Source organism: Gracilinanus agilis, chromosome 5 (genome assembly GCF_016433145.1).
Source record: "Gracilinanus agilis isolate LMUSP501 chromosome 5, AgileGrace, whole genome shotgun sequence".
Classification (NCBI taxonomy): domain Eukaryota; kingdom Metazoa; phylum Chordata; class Mammalia; order Didelphimorphia; family Didelphidae; genus Gracilinanus; species Gracilinanus agilis.
This window is the reverse complement of record NC_058134.1, coordinates 62,798,260-62,818,161: the sequence shown is the minus strand read 5'-3', so window position 1 is coordinate 62,818,161 and position 19,902 is coordinate 62,798,260. Positions and strand designations below refer to the sequence as shown.

The 19,902-nt window shown below is 34.6% G+C and overlaps 1 protein-coding gene across 2 annotated transcripts in view; it reads left to right on the top strand.

Annotated features, from left to right (window-relative positions):
* The window catches only part of DNAJC1 (DnaJ heat shock protein family (Hsp40) member C1), a 268,584-nt gene that overhangs the window by 94,430 nt on the left and 154,252 nt on the right, over nt 1–19,902 (top strand). Inside the window, exons 2-6 of one of the 2 annotated variants that reach the window (XM_044677935.1) lie at nt 3,778–3,879; nt 4,445–4,491; nt 10,558–10,723; nt 11,732–11,829; nt 13,054–13,147. In XM_044677935.1, coding sequence (XP_044533870.1) covers nt 3,778–3,879; nt 4,445–4,491; nt 10,558–10,723; nt 11,732–11,829; nt 13,054–13,147 — 507 coding nt within the window. Of the gene's footprint in view, nt 1–3,777; nt 3,880–4,444; nt 4,492–10,557; nt 10,724–11,731; nt 11,830–13,053; nt 13,148–19,902 lie in introns of those variants that run through there. The other variant, XM_044677936.1, reaches the window with a different exon arrangement.

Below are 19,902 nucleotides of genomic sequence, written 5' to 3'. Positions count from 1 at the left end.
CCTAAACATCATATTGAGATATATTTTTCTAAGATAAAATGAGGAGGAAAAATGTATGTTGATGATAGCTTGAGGAAATGGTAGGGCCAAATTGGAGGCAGGGGGAGTGTGTTTGTTTGTTTTAAGGTAAGGGAGACCAAAGTGTATTTGTAGACAAGATGGAAATGAGCCAAAACATAAAGAAAAATGAAAAATTGGAGTGGGGGGGATGGTTATGGGGACAATAGGGAATAGGATCAAGGCATTGGTAAGAAGAACTGCTCTTGGATGAGAGATTAGAATCAAGGAGAAGGCATTGTGTTTAAAAAGTTCACTCCAGAATAGGGAAAGAGGAAGCTTATGGAGAATATTCCTTTTTCCTTAATAATGTGTGAAGCGAAGTCCTGCACTGAGGGGAAGAGAGTGCGGTCACGTGGTAGATTTGAGGAGAGGAGGGAAGATTTAGACATAAAGCAACGAAGAGAATGGATGAGGGATGAATAAGAGCATGTTCTTGCTCCAAGTAAGGTCAGACGACCAAAAATGTGTGACCGACTTACTCTAGCGACAGTTAGCACTTAGAAGGGGGAGCAGACGAGGTAGGGAGTGGGAGTGATCCAGGTTTGGAGGTTGGCAGCAAAAATAGGGGTAGCAGAAGGGAGCGACTGATTGAAGAGCAGAGAACAATCTCATGTGGACGTGGAGAGAGTCGAGATTGAGAAGGGAGGAAAGTGAGGAGAGAGTAGAGGCGATGGGCATCCCCTTCCCTCTCCAGTCATTCCTCCACATGGCAGCCGAATGAATACACCCGGCCTGCTGCTGCTCCTGCTGCTGCTCCAGAACCTCCAATCTCTTTCTGACATCTGCAGGCTGCCTTACAATAGCCCTTCACAAGTCAGGGTCACTGTTTTTCCAGACTGGTTATCCGCTATTCCCCTTCTTGCTGATTGGGGGGACTTGCTATCATACCCACCTCCCTGGTATCTCATCCCCTGCTTTTGTGCAAGCTTTCCTGGACCAGGGAATGCTCTCTCGCCTTCCCTTCATCTCTTGGAACCCCCAGTTCCCTTCCAGGCCGAGCTCCAATAGCACCTTCTGGAACTGGATGTCTGTTCTGATTCCCCTCGTTTTTAGAGTCTCTCAAGTTTCTTTGTATTTATATTGTAGCTATCCTGTGTTTTGTCCATTCTTGTGTGCGTTTTATCTCCAATTTAATACGAGTTCCTCGAAGGTAGAAAGGGCCCTGCTTTTGTCTCTGCTTTACTAGCGAGCTACTGGAATCTCAAGTAATAAAGGCTTGCTTGCTTGCTTGTTTGCTTGCTTGCTTACTTGCCTCCAGGGGCTTGTGGGTCCCTCTTCATTGGATGTTTTACAGCAAAAACCAGATGACTCCTTGTTGGCTGTGCTACGGATGGGATTTCCTGGTGATGGCTTGTCCGATGGGGCAGCTTCCAACTATGAAATTCTGTGATTCTGTGACTTTTCCTGCTCACATATTACAGCACACTTTGGGGTCTCTCTTCCAAGTCTGCACAGTAGAATATTACTTTAGTGCTTGTGTTCTGTCTCCTGCAACTGGACAGTATCCTAACCTAAGTGTGGCATCTCTTCCAATAATACCGCTTCTTGGGTGGAAATAGTAGACATTCTACAAATGTTCAAAGCAAAATATTTTAGGCTTTATCAAAACTAAGACAAGTTCAAACAGGGATCATCACGTTATTGACATGAAAAGGAAAAATGTGGCCCATGGCAGAGCGAGATTATAACATAGGTCACCTAGAATCCCATTCAGAAACAAGCGTGCTGTAATCATTTTGTCTTTTCTTTGTACAAGCTAACCATTTTCTATTATATATCTTTTCCCCTACCATATTCAAATGATTCTTTATCATTATAAATGTATTATTTGTAATTCTATGAATTTAGTTCAAAAGGTTTTATTGAGTTTTTTTGAGTTTTCTTTTTTTCTAGACAAGAAATTTTAATTCACTTTTGGCTTAGGAACAGTTACTTTGGGGGTCTCTATTCCTGTTGCTCTGCTTAACTTCTAGGGCACCTCTTAAAGTGTAGCTTCACATTTCAGGAATTTAATTGTGCAATATAGTATACATACTTAAACATTATAGCTTGAGATCAGAAACATTTACTCATGTGCATGAAAACTGTGATCTTATTTATTTTAGGGTGCTTTTGAATGGGCAATACAGTTGGTTTTTATAGTATCTAGCTGTGTCTTAAACTCAGTATATAACAAGTTAAAATTAAAACAGAAAATTACAGGGTAGGTATTTACATCACAAAAGGGTCCTTCACTGCACAAAGGGGTTTGCCATAGATTCCCATTAAATAGTAATTTCTCATAAAGCATGTGATTTATAGTTTAAAATATACAGAAAACCAACTCACGTTCAACTATTGAGGACATGGGTATTACATAAAGTAAGATGTATTTTTGCGATGGCTGAAAATATTTGAAATTTTTAAAAAATAAAAACTTACTTATCATACAACCAAAACTCATTCCCTACTTTTTATTCCTTCATCACAACAAAATCACCCAAATATTCTATTTTAAGCTCATACTTTTATATTGAGTTATAACTGTAAATCCCAGAAAACTGGTAATGCACATAATGGTTTGGATTAGAAAGTTTGAAAGAGTAATTATAATGTGTCTTTAATTATCTCCCTCCTCTGTGCTTCTTTTAATACTTATTTAATCATAGGACACTGTTTTTTAGTCAGGTTTTTTTTACCTTTATGTTAAATTAATTTTAGAAATAAATTTTTATATTTTGAGCAAATGTCCAGCTTGAAGAGAAATAAAATATTGATCTAAAAAAGAAAATCTAACAACCAAATTTATTATCACTTTGCCCTAATTTGAGCACATTGCTAAATGTGATTGAATATTTTCTGATTAAATTATTGTACTTATTGTAGATACAGTTTTGAGTACCACCATGACAATATATATCTTTTATTCTTTTTGAATAACCCGGCTTCAGCTGTACAGAATGGCATCGTTTAATTTATCCATGCACACACATGAAAAAACAGTTTCATTTTAATGCTATCTTTGCTTGAAAGCCCTCTTTGCCCATCTAGCATTAACGTTTAAAATAAGGCAGAATGATATTTATACACAAGAAATAAGTAACCTTTGCCTAAATTTGACTGTGAAATCATCCATCAGAGTGAGTGAGGCAAAATTAGATGCTATATAACCATTTATAGTTACATTTGAATTTAAATTAAATCCAAGTTGAACTTATTTCATAGGCGTCCTTTTTGCATGTAAAATTCAAATTGAGGGAGCTGTTTTGAGATAGTGACTTGAATGTAAATAATATTAAGGAAATAGCATATGGCAAGGCCTTGAATTCAACAGTTGACCATGAGAATCTGAAATGAATGAAGACTTTCTCTGAAGGCACACAGATATATTAATTCTTAAGTTGTCTCTTTTTGATCTCTTAATTACTAAAAAAGATTTATTGGTTAATTTTAAGAAGGCAAGTGTTTGAAAAGTTTTGGCAAATACTGTCTTCTTGTAATGACTATATATATGGTAATGAAAGAAGTTAAGAGGAGAGCCAAATTAGATTGAATGATTGTTCAGTCATGTGGGTCAGGCTAGTTGCATAGCCTGGTTGTTAGAATGATTGCTCAAATTACATTGCCTCAGGTCCTGCACTTGGTTGGCTGTCTTCTTAGATCTTAACAAGGTTCTGGGAATTTCTGTTTCTGACAAAGTTTGCTTTGTGTTTTTTTCCTTGATTTTCCCCCCTTCAGGATGCTTCATCTGCAGACATCAGAAAAGCATACCGTAAGCTTTCACTAACTTTACACCCAGACAAGAATAAAGATGAAAATGCAGAAACTCAGTTTAGACAAGTAAGTGACATATGTTGTTTACAAGTACATGTTTTGTGGCAAGTAATAAGTAAATATCTATATGTGTGTATGTATATGTGTAACTAAAATATGACTTACACTTAGAATATGTATTTTTGAAAATGAATATTTGGGAAAAGAGAAGATGTTTGTCTTTTTTGTGCATTTCATGCCATGAAATGAATTCATTTTTATATATAGGCTCAGTCATTCAGACAGGGCATGCACTGTCCATTTGAAGGGATGTAACTCTGATAATATTTACTATCTTATTATTCCAGATTTTGCTTTAGAAAATGCAAGGTGAAAAAATTGCTATTGTTTTCATATTCAGCATGCCCCTTAAAGAAGGCACAACAGAAGATTTCTTTTGATACGTGTTTTCTGATGCCCATAGTGACACAGTGTAAAGCCAATGTAACTCTTAGTCAAGGTTCTTTAAATGTACATGAATGTGTGAGGAAATACTATAAATGTGTATATATTTAAGAAAGCATCTTTGTTCTCACAAGTAATTTTTTTTAGTTTGGAATATTTTTACCTTAAAGTAATGCTTCTGTTTTAGTTGGTGGCTATTTATGAAGTTTTAAAGGATGATGAACGAAGGCAGAGGTGAGTTTTTATTTCTACTTTTAAATTTACCTTTTCAAGTTCTGTGTAGCTGTTGTAAAAATAAACAGGATCATATAAAATCAGCTAAATCATATACCCTACATATTTTGATGGTTCACAAGTTAGTGACTTCTTTTCATTTCTAAATAGAAATACCTACTGGAAATAGTTTGCACTTGGAATGGAGTTCATCAATTCACCAAGTTACATCAATGCATCTATCATGTGTCATTAAGTTAGCAAGTCATGGCTTGATTAAATAAGATTTTAGGCGTATGCCTCTTTGCCTTGGGAAATAAAAGCCCCTTTTCTACATCAAACAACTGTCTTATTTTGGTCTGTATATTGATAGTAGTTCCCACTTGTTGCTTATATGGATTCACTCTGGAGTCTCTCCATTTATATTTAGAATTTGAATATTCTGTTGTTCCTATAAGTTTTATTTCATCCATAAAATACCAAACCTAATCTCTCTACCTCGCATTGGAAAGTAAACTTTAAGATCTGCCGATATCTGTTTTTTCTTCATTCCAGCCTTCTTTCTCTTATATACCTCCCATTATCACATGCGTATACCTTCCTAGGAATAAAATAACTTCTTACAACCACTGTCTTTCCCAGTTTGGAGGTGTGGTTGAGAGGGAGACAAGGCTGATGATGCGAATCACTGAGCAAAGCGTGGCAGCCGCTGGACTCTCATGTTTATCTGCACCACTTTCCAAGGTGCCGAGATAGTCGTCGTAAGTGATTCTTGGGCAGAAGAGAACCCAGGAGAGAGATGTCTTTTACCTCCACGTCTGTGGCATAGTCCTGCCCTTACACAGAAACTAGAATCAAGCTAAATATCACACAGAGCACTTTAATAGCACACATTCAGTGTTAAAGGTTGGGATTTTTAAATGCAGAGATTAAACATTTGCAGATATGGCATTAAAAACTACCTTATGGCCCATAACTTTCACTGAGGGCATTGATATACCTAAGACAACATAATGAACATTTAGCTTTATATGACTCTTGGAAAGTTATTTTTTAGAAATGTATTGTTTCCCAAAGTATGTATTAAAATCATTTGAATGCCTCACTTTCCAAGTTTGTGGAACTAGGCTTCAGAATCTTCTCTTAAAGTCCTTTGATTTAGCATTAGTTCATATACCTGAACAAAGATTCTTCTGCTTTGAGATAATACTGTATGCTGAAAGAGTCCTGGAAATGGGTAGAAGAGAGTTTTGGTCATTTTGTAAATACTTTGTAAATTAATTTCTCCAAACTCTGAGATTTGGCTTCTATATCAAGAAAATTTCTGTTAGGGAATTTTATTTCATTTTCTAACAATATTCTCTCTCAGTTAAGAAAAAGATCTTTTAAGATCTTTCTTAAAGAAAAGAAATAAAACCAAAACACTGTTCTTTGGGAATTGCCTTAACATTGTCATTATACAAATGTTAATTTAAAAAAAAGTTGTTATCGGTTAGGCAGTAAACTTTGCTGTATTTTTATTATGTTTTCCTTTCATTCTTGATATTTCTGTTATCTTCTGAAGAAAAGATTATTGCTTAAAAAATGCTTCTTCCAAATTAGAGTAGAGCATGTAGACTCATCTACTATGTCTTCTTTCAGGATTGCTTCCCTTTGTATTTGTATTAGAGTCTAGGTTGAAAAATGGAACTGACAGTTACACAAACAGATGTAGTATTTATACCCCTGGAGGCACAACTAACTCATTGGCAACTGGTTTTTCTTGAGGCAAAAGTCTTAACTAATCAAGCTGAGAATCACTCCTTGAAAGCCACGTGCCTGAGGACAGGTGACCTGTGAATGTTTGAGAACACAGGAGAGACCTTCCTCGCCAGAAATTTACCTAAAGCTTGTAATTGCTTGTAAACAAAGTCACAGTCAGTTTTACCTTTTAAAAGGTTCCTTTCTGATATTGCAATCGTTTCATCATAAGTATTCATTAGCAACAAATAATGGAAAATGCTATGTCCCTAGAGGGAAAAAACAACAACTTTAGAAAGTATATTCTGGATAATCTTCAGATTTCATTTTTCTTAGCTATAAATGCAGTTTCAAAAAGAGGTTAGACGCATAGTGGTTTTTCTTTTTGATTCAAAGAGGGAATAGCAGGAACTAACTAAATTTTAAAAATTACTTTTAGATCTTGAATGCCAAAATAAAATCATAGTTTTCATAGTAATTTTATAAAGCTTACTATATTTTACTTATTGAATAGCCTTTCTGAAATTTTTAACTAACTTACATACAGTTAAATTGGTGAACTTCAACTTTACCCGTTCTGTGACATAAAATTTTGCGTCAGATTGGTGTTTGAAATAATCACCCACAAGCAGAAACTAGATAGTTACATAATTTTTAGTTTGTGGACATGAATTTATCCATATATGCAAATATCTAGATATACCATTTTGTAAAATCAATAGAGATTAAAATAAGCATTTATTTCTTGCTATCATGATAGGGCTGTTAACTTGTTTAATCACTTTATTTTAGTGAATGATATTTATGATTGATATCGATAACTTTTCTACTTCTCAAAAGAAAGAATTTTTAAAAAATAAAATGAAAATCATGGTAATCTAGTAACTTTTGTGAACTGCTGTAGTTCTCTATTAATATAGATTTGATTGTAGGAAATGTTTAATAGTTATCCAAAATAAACATTCTTGTGAAAATAACAATTCTCCATATATACCTCTTCTTTAATGAGGAAGTATAATAAATCTACCACATAGAAAGTACAAACCATACTAGATCACAGGTACATCGAGTATTTTCTTCATCAACTTTTTAAAAAAGAAGCAAATGAGCCTTTTAAAAAATTTGAATTTAAAAATTAAATGTCATGAATTACTTTAGACATGTTAAGTGTCCTTTGCACTTCAAATGAAGCAGATTTTACCTGTCTTTAAATATGTGAATTTCCTAAAGGATTCTTTTTTTTTTAATCCTTAAATTGAAACTTATTATGGAAAAGTCAAGATTCAAGTCATTATTAGAATCACCCAGTTCTTAAAACCCAAATGAAAATTGTCAGATTCTAAAATGAGATTATTCCACAAATTTATAGAACTTCTGGGTTTGGTTATCAAATTACTAGTATATATTTTAAACATTATTCTAACATAGAACTATTTATTGCCAAACTATCGATACATGCCTAAATTTTTTTTTAGAAATTGAATTTGCTTCTCAGTGGTTTCTACCTTCAAACAGTGCTATTTCATGGAGTGATTATTAATTTTTTTCATTAAAAATCATGGCACTCATTCTCATTGGATGTGTACTCCTGCATGAATGTTGTTGTGTCAATTTTAGGAAAAGTAATCAATGGAATGCTTGTTACCCTATACACTTATACATACATTTGAAGAGTTAATATTCTTTAAGATAACTTACTTCAAAGAAACTTAGGAAAGTATTTTAAGAAAGACAATCTGAAGATTTACTCATCAATAGTTTCTTGAATATACTTTTTTTCTGACTTTAGTTTCCAACAACAATTGGATTCTCCATTTAAATAATTCAATAGACAATTTGAATGATTCATTTATATGATATTCTCACAATGAAAAATAAGTTTTAAAATTAATGCCTCATGTAGTGAAATTTCAAATTTAGCATGTCCCCAAGACATTTTTTTCTTCCTAAATAACTTAAGGAACACTGGCCTAAGCCAGTTTTGGGAAAGATTCCATTATTTTTTTCAGTGCTTTATAATGAAAGCAGTGATTTATCTTTTAACAACATATATTCTAAAAAGTAGGCTATAATAGAAGCTATCTTCCCTTAAAATGGCCAGTCGTGTGAGCCATAATGTTCATTGATAGTAAAATCAATAGAGCATTGATTCTAAGACTTAATCCTTAGAGGCTGTTGTTCAGAGTGGCAGACGTAGCCTAGTAAATACCTAGTAGTGTTTAGTGTGTTTAATGCATGAGATTCTGCTATCTTAAATTTGGTTGTGCACTAAATAGGATTTATATACGCTGAAGACAGATACATATTGTCAGTATGTATTGCAATGTGATGCGAGGATAATATTTGATTACTGATACTTAAGAATTTTAGCAGCATTGTTTTTCTTCAAGCATTGTTTAAAATACTTTTATCAGAATGAAAAAATACTATAAGAAAAATAATTCTAAAACTGATTTTTTCTTTATCTTAAATCATTGCATCTGAGATTTACTGATAATCATTTTGTATTTATTCATCTTTCTTATCAGTCAATAAATATAGTACAGAACATGTATTTAGATTAAACACAAGATTTCTTTGGCTTCAGCCAAATGAAGTTTTTGTTTTATGCCTTTTAAATTTGTGTTGTTGTTTTTTTTTTATTATTCAATCCACTACTTTCTGTAATGTCCTCTGTGGTAAAATGGACAGATTTTCACAAGATTTTAAAATTAATTATTTAGAACAAAAAGTAAATCTTGTGATAAAATGTATGTTTTTATATTATTTTTTAAATATTGCTGGAAATGTTGACATCAGTGAATTCTGCATAATCAACCTAGTAGTACACAAGCACATTTTAATTTGTTAGACTCTTGTGCATTAAACAATTTGCCTGGTAAAAACTCTACTACTAATTAATGTCTTTTGCTTTGAACAATGGTCATTCTGATGCGACAGTGTTATTAATAATCTAGGTTTGTCTAAAAGTCAAGTTTTCAAGGTTTGTTAAATAAAATATATTTTGCATTTAAAATTATTACTTTTCTACTAAAAAGCAGAAGTTTGCCTATAATAAATCTTATGGTTTTTATTTTTTTTTTAGCACATCTCCAAGGTATCAATTTAATAACTATCAAAGTAGCTACTGCAGTTGTTGCATTTAAATTGATTTACATGTCAAGACTGGCAGTTTAGCAGCTGCGCTATTATTCCTAGATCGGTCAATTTACTTGAGAAAAACCTACTACTGAGTTCTACTGACCTGCCTGACAATATAGGCCCTATTTCTATTCCTGTAATTAGGCCTGCGACTAACTCAGAATATTTTTAATTAAAATATTTTGGTCAATGTGTTGCACCAAATTAGGCCTTTCAGTGCAGATTTAATTCTGGAAATGGTGTGATTAGAATATTTAATGAGTTGTGTTCAATTAAGATTAACAGGTTGTGTATCTTGAACATACAGTATTTCAATGTGCCTATTTTGAGTTTTGCATTTTAGATGTTTCTCTTTTTATATTTTAAAAATATTTGTCTAGCAGATAAATTTAAATTTAAAGGAAATTAAATCTTTAAAGTACTAAATCTGCTAAATAAGACAACTAGAAATTTTCACTAAATGCATTCACAGGAAGTCATTCCTGTTGTTTGCCCTTCCAGAAAACATATGGGAAACTTTCACTTAAATATATGTTTTTAAAATATACAATTTTATTAAAAGAACATAAATGGAAATTTCCCTTTTTATGTTTTTTCCTGAAGCCTATGGATTTTTAATTTTTCTAAAGGAAATGAGCTATCATTAGAAGAAATATTTTATGTCATTAAGAAGATTTTATTATAATAATAATATGTATTTCAACTATGAACCCCAATATTTGTATGGAAATAAAAAGTACTTAATAGGAGAACATAGTCGTTTTATAGCTTGTTTATGACTTTAATAAATGATTCATGATAATAAATAGAACTCATTTTTTTCCTATGAAAATCCATCCTTTTGTTACTCACTTTTCTAGGGAGTTCTTTACCTTTGACCATGATAGACAGGTGGAGAATAGGGTTCAGTTCAGGCAGGTGTTGTTCCCCGAGGCCATCATTTGGGGGTGCTGTAGGAGCAGAAGACTTAGCCCGTTGTTTAGAGCCAGAGTTTAAATCCACAGCATGTTGTGTTGGTGTGAAGCCTTGACTCTTGTCTAAAACTGAAGGAAGGAGCATAATGTTGGCATTCCACCTCCAGGTCATTTGTATAGACTTTGGAGCCCTTCTTTGCTTCCTTGGAAATGCTGGTGCAGTGGATGTTGTGTGTGTGCGCCTGTGGGGTGGTGAGCTCTTCACGAGAGCCTCTTCTATTTGCTGCTCTAGGTATGATGATATCCTGATCAATGGACTACCAGACTGGCGACAGCCTGTATTCTACTACAGGCGGGTGAGAAAAATGAGCAATGCTGAGCTGGCATTCCTCTTGTTCATTATTCTCACCGTGGGCCATTATGCCGTGGTTTGGTCAATCTACCTGGAAAAACAGCTGGTAAGTATTGGTCATAAATCAGATGATCCATAGCCTTCACCCTAGATAGAAATGTATATGTCCTGTATGTATACATCGACACACACGTGTGTGTGAATAGCATTTCAGAAAGTGCATTGCTTTCTCTTGAGTATTTAAACCTATCTAGTAATATAAAAAGACATATGTTCTCCTAAATATATTTTTGTTTTTAAATTTTGATGTGTTCCAGAATCAACAATTCAAGAAAAAAATATTTTGTTTTTTTTTATCACTAAGAAAAATCATTTCACAATAATTTTCACATTTTAATTCATAGTCATACGTTTGCTCTTCAGCAGAAATCTTGAGATATGGCTTTTCATAACATAAGAGAAGCCTTGTTTTCATCAGTGAAAAGCAGAAGTAATCATTTTCTTTCATTATTATGCTTGTAATCCTTAAATATTATTTTAAATATTTCTTATATCACCACATATAGAATATTACATTTTAATTTATTTGTTTTTTAACTAAATAAATCACAAATTTTATTTAAGTATAATTTAACAACTTCCAGAGCCTGTCAAGTCAAAAGCAAACTACTACTAATTTACTCTCCATTTAATTTTGCCTTCAGCAAACTAGTTCTATCCTCTTCTATGGATTTTTATTTTTATACTAAAAATAATAAAACATAGTTTCAACAGAATTCGTGCATTAGCATTTGTTTACTCCTTCCTGTTGAAGCGACATTATTAAAGTTGATGAATGAGAGAAGGCAAGTTGAATGCTTTTTCTTCTTAGAAAACTTTGATTGCTATGGAGATACACATGACTGACAGAGCTGGACTTCATGTGTGTTTAAGGACCGGATACCATGGCAACAGTTATTGTTAAAGATAGATGATTTTACTTAATCATGTAGGACCCTACATACATTTGCATAAACACTACTCTGCAATGTTTGCCCTTCACAGAAGAGTCCCAGGAACGTTCAGAGAGTCTGTGTTAATGATAACCTGTAACCATGATTCTTTATGTGTTAAGGATGAACTGCTTAGCAAAAAAAAGAGAGAAAAGAAGAAAAAGACAGGAGGCAAGAGTGCGGAGGAGGGGAAGCTGGCTGCTCTAGAGAAAAATGAAAGGTGGGAGCATGCACGAATGCCTGATGTTTCTAAATATGTCTTTGATTGGTTACCCAGCTTCCGTTTGAAAAGAAACTGCCTTGAATGTTTTCAGGGTTTCTCCTCTTGATAATAAGTACTTGTGTGTGTCTACCTAAAGGCAGTGTGTTCAGCCTTTGAAGAGCTCCAGCTTTGTTTATTCTAGAGAGGTGATGGTTAGTAAAATATTCCATGTCTCCGTCTGCTCTGCGTTCACCAGGGAGGTCGCTAGAGAAAACTCCAGGGGGATGCCACGTCCCAAAGAAAAGTTACTTCATGGATTGTTGAAAAGACCATTTTCTGTTCCCACAAGGAGAATACGACATGCCTATCTTTTCTCCCATGGGAACTCTTAAATGATATCAACTTGAAAAAATGGAAGACAAATTATTTTTGCATGTATTTGATGATGAAATTGATAAGGGTTTTATCTTCGTTTTAAGCTAGATATCTAACGAACTCTAGAAATAGAGTCTTAGTGGGAAAATTCTGTCATTGCTGTTCAGTGCTGAAGTGACATTGGGAAAGAGTGACATTCAGTACATTCTAAAAGATACCACCATTTCTTCTATTGATTCATAGAAAGAAATAAAGGGTTTAAATAGTTCACACAGCAGGGGCATGAACTGGATCAATGTGGAATGGAGATCAGAGTCTATTCTGCTTGTCTTCTATTCTGATGACATCAGTGAGTAATGCTTCAGTGAACTGCAAATGACATTAATTTTTATGTATTGGTTTGTTTATGCTACAGTCTTCATATCTGGTTGTCAGCACTTGTGAACATTTTGGTGATGGTTAGTCTTTTTTAGCTGAAGTAATCATAAGGTTTAAGAATTCATTTTGTAGAAGTGATGAAAAGCCCAGGTTAAAAGAGTAGCTTTTTGTTCTTTATCTTTATAAAATGATTAGATGCTACTTGCCTTCAAACTTCAATCCTGGATTCTCTTGCTTGCTCTATTTATTTTATTAGCTGTATTTACTATATTTGGTCTCAAAACTCAAGTTAATCTGTTGAGTGTATTCTAAAGGTTAAACAAGTTTTATTTTATTATGTGCCATAACACATTTTAAGGAAGTATTCATAATCTGATGTTTCAGTGTTGTTTGTATTCAGGGAAAATTTAACCTTTTACTAAAATATTCCATTTACCTACCAGATTTCTCAGCTTTACTATTTTTAAAAGAAAACTTTATTTACTTTAGATTGCTAATGAAACCACAGTGGCATGATTTGCTGCCATGCAAGCTGGGAATTTGGTTCTGCCTGACTTTAAAAGCTCTGCCTCAGCTCATACAGGTAAAAGACAACTTTCTTTCTCTATTCTCTATAAATATTTGATTCTTTCGTTTTAATTTTCAGTGGATGATAAGCTTTAATTGTCATAAAAGATATGCTTGTTTTATTGAATCTTCTGTACGCATTCCTAATTAAAATCTCACTCTTTCTACCTTTTACATATAATTTCCATGGGTCTTTTATTTTATTTTTAAAATTTCATTGTACCTTAAACATAAAAAGTAATTTCTGTGTATGAATAAAAATATGTGCGAAGAAAATTATAATTATCATACATAGTATAAATATAAAGAGTATACTCAGGAAAGAGTGAGACTGAAATAGCTAATTACCAATTATTTAACAATTAAAACTTTAAATTAGTTTCCCATTTATATATTGTATTCATTTATCTGTACAATTTTGTAGAAGTTTCTATTGTTTTTATTATAAGATAGAAAGTTAATAAGTGGGGAAATTACGTGAGTGGTTTTTCAGGTGAGTAAAAGACATTTTAATTTCTTGCACTGATAACAAGTTCAAATGCTTCTGGGACTGCTAAATTGTTGGTGAGCCAACAGAAAGCCTTTCTTTTACATTAATAGTCTAATATATATTTGCCATGGAATTTAGTGTTTTCACCATCTCAAACCAATGCTGAATTTGTTTTGTGTGTGTGTTTGGGCAATATCCATCTCCTAGGCCCAGCCTACAGAAACTTTGAGTTTGGCTACTCTAACCCATTTCTTTGAAAAATATTTCTTTTCAGAAAATAATATTTATGTTATTTGATAATTAAGCAAGCTAATGTCTACCTGCTGCAGATATATCTACTTGATTCACATTTCAAAGATGTTATTTATATGTAATTATCTAAGGAAATTGCTGACTTCTATGACCTCTTAACACTCCTTTCTTCCTCCACTTTTTATCAAAATTTCCTAATTGAGAAAACGGAACTAAAAATACTTAACAAATTTCTAGGTTGGCAGAAGTTCTTTCCCAATGTCTGCCATCCATCTCCATAGTTAGTTATCTTAGAATGGCTATAGAGTTAGTGGGGAAAATGTGAATTTTTTTTTAGTTAATTTCTAAAATTTTCTTAGCCTTAAAAAATTTCTTTTTGAGAAATGCGTTATTTTCATAGTGATACCTAAAATGGTGAATTAATAGGAAGGAGAGAAAGCATATGCATTTTTTCAAATGTATTCCTGAAAGGAAGAAAACAAAAAAGCGTAAGGTCAGATTTTATGTAGTATATCTAAATAATTTTTGTCAGCATAAGATCTATATAGTAGATAGTAACAGAGTATAAACAATCTTAATATAGTCCATAAGGAGATACCATAAATAGAACGCCACAAAGGTCAATTCTAATCTCTCCTTTATGATCTTCACTTATAAGTAATATGAAATTAAATCCAATTTGTAGAATTTACATACTGTCTGGTTAACATCGAGGAATGATACAACCAAGTGCTGTGGAATAATTAACCCAGATGAAACTCATACATCATGTAGGTTTGGATTTGCAATTCATTATTTTGAGATTGTCTCCCAGTGATAACTAAAACCACATGCAGGGAGCTGTTGTGTTTTGCCATAAACAAAAGTTAGGGGCATATCTGTAAAATACGAATTTAGATACCACATGATAACTGCCTTATGCTAATTACTTATTTTTCTCCTTCAATTAATCATATTTTCTTAGACTTTGAAAGTATCTTTCGTCTTTAAAGTTTGGACCTTTTAAAAAATGGTTTTTCTTGTCTTCAGATTTTGGAATTCAGGGAATGGGTTACCAAAATCTCTTAAACATAATTTTTATTCCTGCTTATGTCTTCCTTCAATTGACACCTAAGAAAACTTTGAATTTGCTTCTAATTAAGTTTGAGGTTTATTGGATTGTGATTATTTAGTTCATTATTTGGACATTAAATTCCAGTTTTAGATATTCCTCGCATAGCAACGTAAGTGATATGGGAACAAATAGTTTCATAGCTTAAACTGCACCAACACGTTGGGCCATTGTATAGTAATAACCAAACATTTTAACCTAACTGGATGTAGAATTGGTTCAAAGAAACAGAATACCAGTTACAGCTTAGTCTAAATTTTGCCTTTTTTTCTTCAATCTTACAGTGAACCTCTCCAAGTCCTTCACTTTTTTTCTCTCTATAAAGCAGAGTATTAGAAATGCATGTGCCCTACCTGCTTTATGAGAATGCTCTATGTGATACTCTTATAAAATATACTTTAATTAAAAACCAGTTGAGGACAAAGTGAGATAAAATATGAAACCTTTTGAGTTCTCAGAAGGGAGGAGTCCTATGGAGGAAGCTCCCTCTCATTTGTTAATTGCTATTCCTCCATGCAAATCTATCGTCAGTGGCTTAGAAGCACAATCCATGCTAGAAATAATCATTTCTAGAGCCAACTAGTAACGGTCACCTATATCCAGTCCTTCTCACTACTACTTACTACCCCAGCAAACTAATATAGATCCTTTAGTCCTTTTCGTTCCCTTTTACTCTGAGCCCCATGACTGTCAGTAGTGATGGAAAAGGTATTCATTCTGAGCACGGTTCAAGACATGCAGATTCTTTGGTTAGCACTAACTAGCAGACACCTCATAGAGGCAGAAAAGCCTACCCTGCTTCAAGCCACTTTGACCATCTCCTCACTGAAGTTCAAGGGAAACCAGTTCCCTGGGGTTGCCTCATCTTTTGAAACAAAAACTCAAGCCATTCATTCCTCAAATATTTAATGGAAGACTCCCTTTGTGCAAGGTTGTTGGGCATTTTTTTCTTCTACATGCTGAATGAGGATTTGGAGATAAATAAGACATAGTCCTGATCCTGGAGGAGTTTAAAATCTCATAAAGAATGAAAAAAATGTGTATATACCATTACAGTATAGGGTAGCACCTGAAGATTTGTCTTTTAGAAATTCAGAGGACAAGAGAAATCATTTCTAAATTTCTAGATTTGAGAAATGTCTTTTGGAGGAGATGGCATTTGAACTGGGTTTTAATAGGGAGGGAGATATAGCATTCAAAGAGAATAATTACATGGACAGCTACCCCCATTTAGGACATTATTGACATGTTGATAAATGTAAATTAACCTATTGCAGTCATTAAGACAAAAAAACCAACATCACTAAAGTTGGGCAGCAAAACATTTGTACCTTATGTTTATAGGATAATTAATACATTTTAGATTAGGAAGGAAATGGATAATTAGAGTAAAATTACCCAAGAAGTCGTAAGTTCATTCCAGTAAAGCCAGAGTGAATGTAAACATACCCTCCTCTAACTTGGCATGGAAAGTTGTCTTCCCGTCTACTCTGATCTATAATATGAAAAAGGCAAAGTGATAGAGCAAAGATTAATGGCTTTGTAATTTGGGGACTCAGATTCAAATCTTGCCTGTAAACTATTCATAGGATCTTGGTTAAGTTATTCAAATTCCCTGGGGCTCTTTCATCATTTGTAAAATTAGACAGTTAGACAAATAGCATCTGAGATTTGAAAATGTAAAAATCAGTGAAAGTCTACAGGCAGAGGTATTGGAGGGTATCATTTTCGCTGCCTTTGTGTATGTCTCAAATATGCTTCCAATAAGAAGGGATACAAGGAAATAAAGTAAGAATGGTGGATTACATTTATATGTTTCAGGTTTGCAAAGCATTTGGTATGCATTTTCTCATTTGATCTTAACCTTGTGAGGAAGGTACTTGCTGGGATGATTATTATACTCAATTTACAGTGGAGAAACTGAGGCTCAAAAAAGTTTTAAAACATGCCCAAGTAATATCAGAGGCAGTGATGAAATTCAAGTCTTCTTAATTCCATGTCCAGGAATCTATCCTCTATACCCCTTAGCTTCTCAGCATGACTGAATCGTTGATATACCTAGAGAATCTTACATACTGTGTCGCAGAAGCACTCATACATTCACTCATGGGGGTGAAATGGGTACAGACAAAAGGATACACAAAAGAAAAAAAATGAACAAAAGAAGGGGAAAATGAGGAAAAGAAAATGAACATGGAGATAGGAACCATCTAAGTTTCTATCAAGTCAATAGATGTGTTAATGTAAAGTAGGAGATGATAAAAAATGTTTAGGTATATTGCTAAAGATGAATATAGCCAATAAAGGATGATAGGATGCCAATAGTAGTTACCTTTAAAGGAATCCCTAGCATTGCTTGAGGGAGCCCCTGAAGACCCCAGCTACATTGTTAAGGGTGTATTTCTAGAAGAATTGCCTGGGGGAAAGTACTTTGGAAGCTTAGAATTTTAAGTCACCAATTATATCACTAAACTGAAGACCTTTTCAGGTTTTGTCAGACAAAATGTCAGTTTTGGTCTTGGTTTGGAGAGGACATATGTTTTCTCAGATTTTGACTAAGCCAAATGGATAAATAAGTTGTTGTGTCTTTCTAGATATTCCTCTCCAGTCTACAAAATATGCTTCCCACAACTCTATCTTATGGCAGTGCAAGTGAAATCACAAAAATATAGGATCATTGCTATGATGGATGTTTTAAAAGTTTTATTCTTTTAGCAGGGTGTTGGAGGAATTTAGGCTAGCAGAAAACAGGCTACTCTCTCTTATCTCCCTCTTACCTAACCACCAACTTCATGTGGGTAGAGCCATTCTCTCCCAGCTTCAACCATCCCTCATGGCCCTGCGTTTGCCTTAGTCCAGTGGTTCCCAAACTTTTGGCCTATCGCCCCCTTTCCAGAAAAAATATTACTTACAGGGGGCAGCTGGATAGCTCAGCGGATTGAGAGTCAGGCCTAGAGATGGGAGGTCCTGGGTTCAAATCTGGCCTCAGACACTTCCCAGCTGTGTGACCCTGGGCAAGTCACTTGACCCCCATTGCCCACCCTTACCACTCTTCCACCTAGGAGCCAATACACAGAAGTTAAGGGTTAAAAAAATATATTACTTAGCCCCCTGGAAATTAATTTTTTAAATTTTAATAGCAATTAATAGGAGAGATAAATGCACCTCTAGCCATCACCACCTCCCTTGATCGCTGCAGCACCCACCAGGGGGTGGTAGCACCCACTTTGGGAATCACTGCCTTAGTCACTGCCTTCCCTGAACTCCTCACCCTTCATTTATGGAGCTGGTGAGGCCACTGGAGAGAGTGTTGTGAGCAAAATTGTCCAAGACTAATTGCCTTGGAGGGAAATAATTTCCTATTTGCCAGACCTTCAATCCATTAATACTCATGTGCCCTGGGGGAATGATGAAGTCCAGATTCTTTAGATTTGTTACCCATTTGGAGAGGTTTATTTAAAAAAAAAACAATAAATTGTAGATAACGTCAAAGGGAAGGCACTAACATTAATGCAAGAAAGGTTTCTTGTAGAAGGTAGGATTGGAAATATTGTAGGCTTATGGTGATGTCAAAGAAGAAGAGGAAATGTGTGTGTGTGTGTGTGTAAAAGCTGTTGTAACAGTATAATCAACTGGAACTAGTAGCAACTATAGATTTGGGGTGAGGGAGCAAGGAAGGGAGGAGTGAAGGACGACCCTTAGGTTCAGAGCCAGGGTAACTAGAAAGATATGTCTTCAATAGTAATGGGGAAATTTGGAAGAGTAGAGGATTTGGGGAAAAGATAATGCAAACGATGGTAGCCAAGACAGCAAAATGAGAACTAAGATGAAGGTCCAGGGACTCAAGTGCAGAGGATAGAGTTGAAGTGGCTCATCAGATGGAAAGTCCAGGGTAATCGGACCTGCCTCCGGCCTTGGCCCTGGCACCTATGGATCTCAGTGGATAAGGTACTAGACCTGAAATAAGGAAAACCTGAATTCCAGTGTGACCTGGGACACTTATTTGTAAAGTGACCCTGTAGCCATATGATCTTGGGCAAGACAATTCACCCATCTGCTCATTTCTTCATCTATAAAATGAGAATATTAATAGCACCTCCCTTCCAAGCTTGTTGTGAGGATCAAAGAAGATAATAGTGGCAGACCTTAAAATACTATATAAATGCTACTATTGTTTCTATTACTGTTGTTTATTATTATCATCTCGTTGGACCAGGGGTGAACAGTGGGTGAAGGCTGCCCTGAGAGTGGAGCTAGCATCTACGGGTGGCCTATCTCACGCCCATCTCTTTAGCTTCCATTCTCTCTCCCGGTTGGTCCTCAGCCTCCCAATTGCCCACCAGATCTCACCCTCAGCACCTCAGCTTTTATAATCCATACTTCTTGATTGTGAAGTTTCTGCCCTCCTCCTTCAGGACAAGATGAAAGCAGACTCTGCCTGCAGATGTTCAGTCCACCGCCCTCCTCACCCACCCCCTGCCACAGAAACTTTTGTTAACTTAAAGTCTTATTCCTTTTAGTTACAGGCCAGTTTCTTTAACATATGTGGGTCTATACTAAATAATTAAAACCACCAGTTTGTTATATAAAATCAACAAATGGGAAATATCCTACGTGTGGTATTCCACCTTAATTATAGTGAACTCTCAGTGGTCTGTGGAATTTGAAACAGGACAGACATGTGTTAATCCAAAACATTATTTGCATTTCCCTTTGGGATATGTTTTTGAACTTATATTTCAATAGGATGTATCTGAAAACAACATTAAGAACTTCCTCCATAACATTTTGTTAAAAAAAATCCATAAAATCCTGAGTTGTGAATACTTCCTCAATCTCAGGAGGAGATTCCCTTTCGCCTGGCCCAACAAGATCGAAAGTAGTCCTGAACAGGTTGAAGCAGTTCACGGCCTCTTCA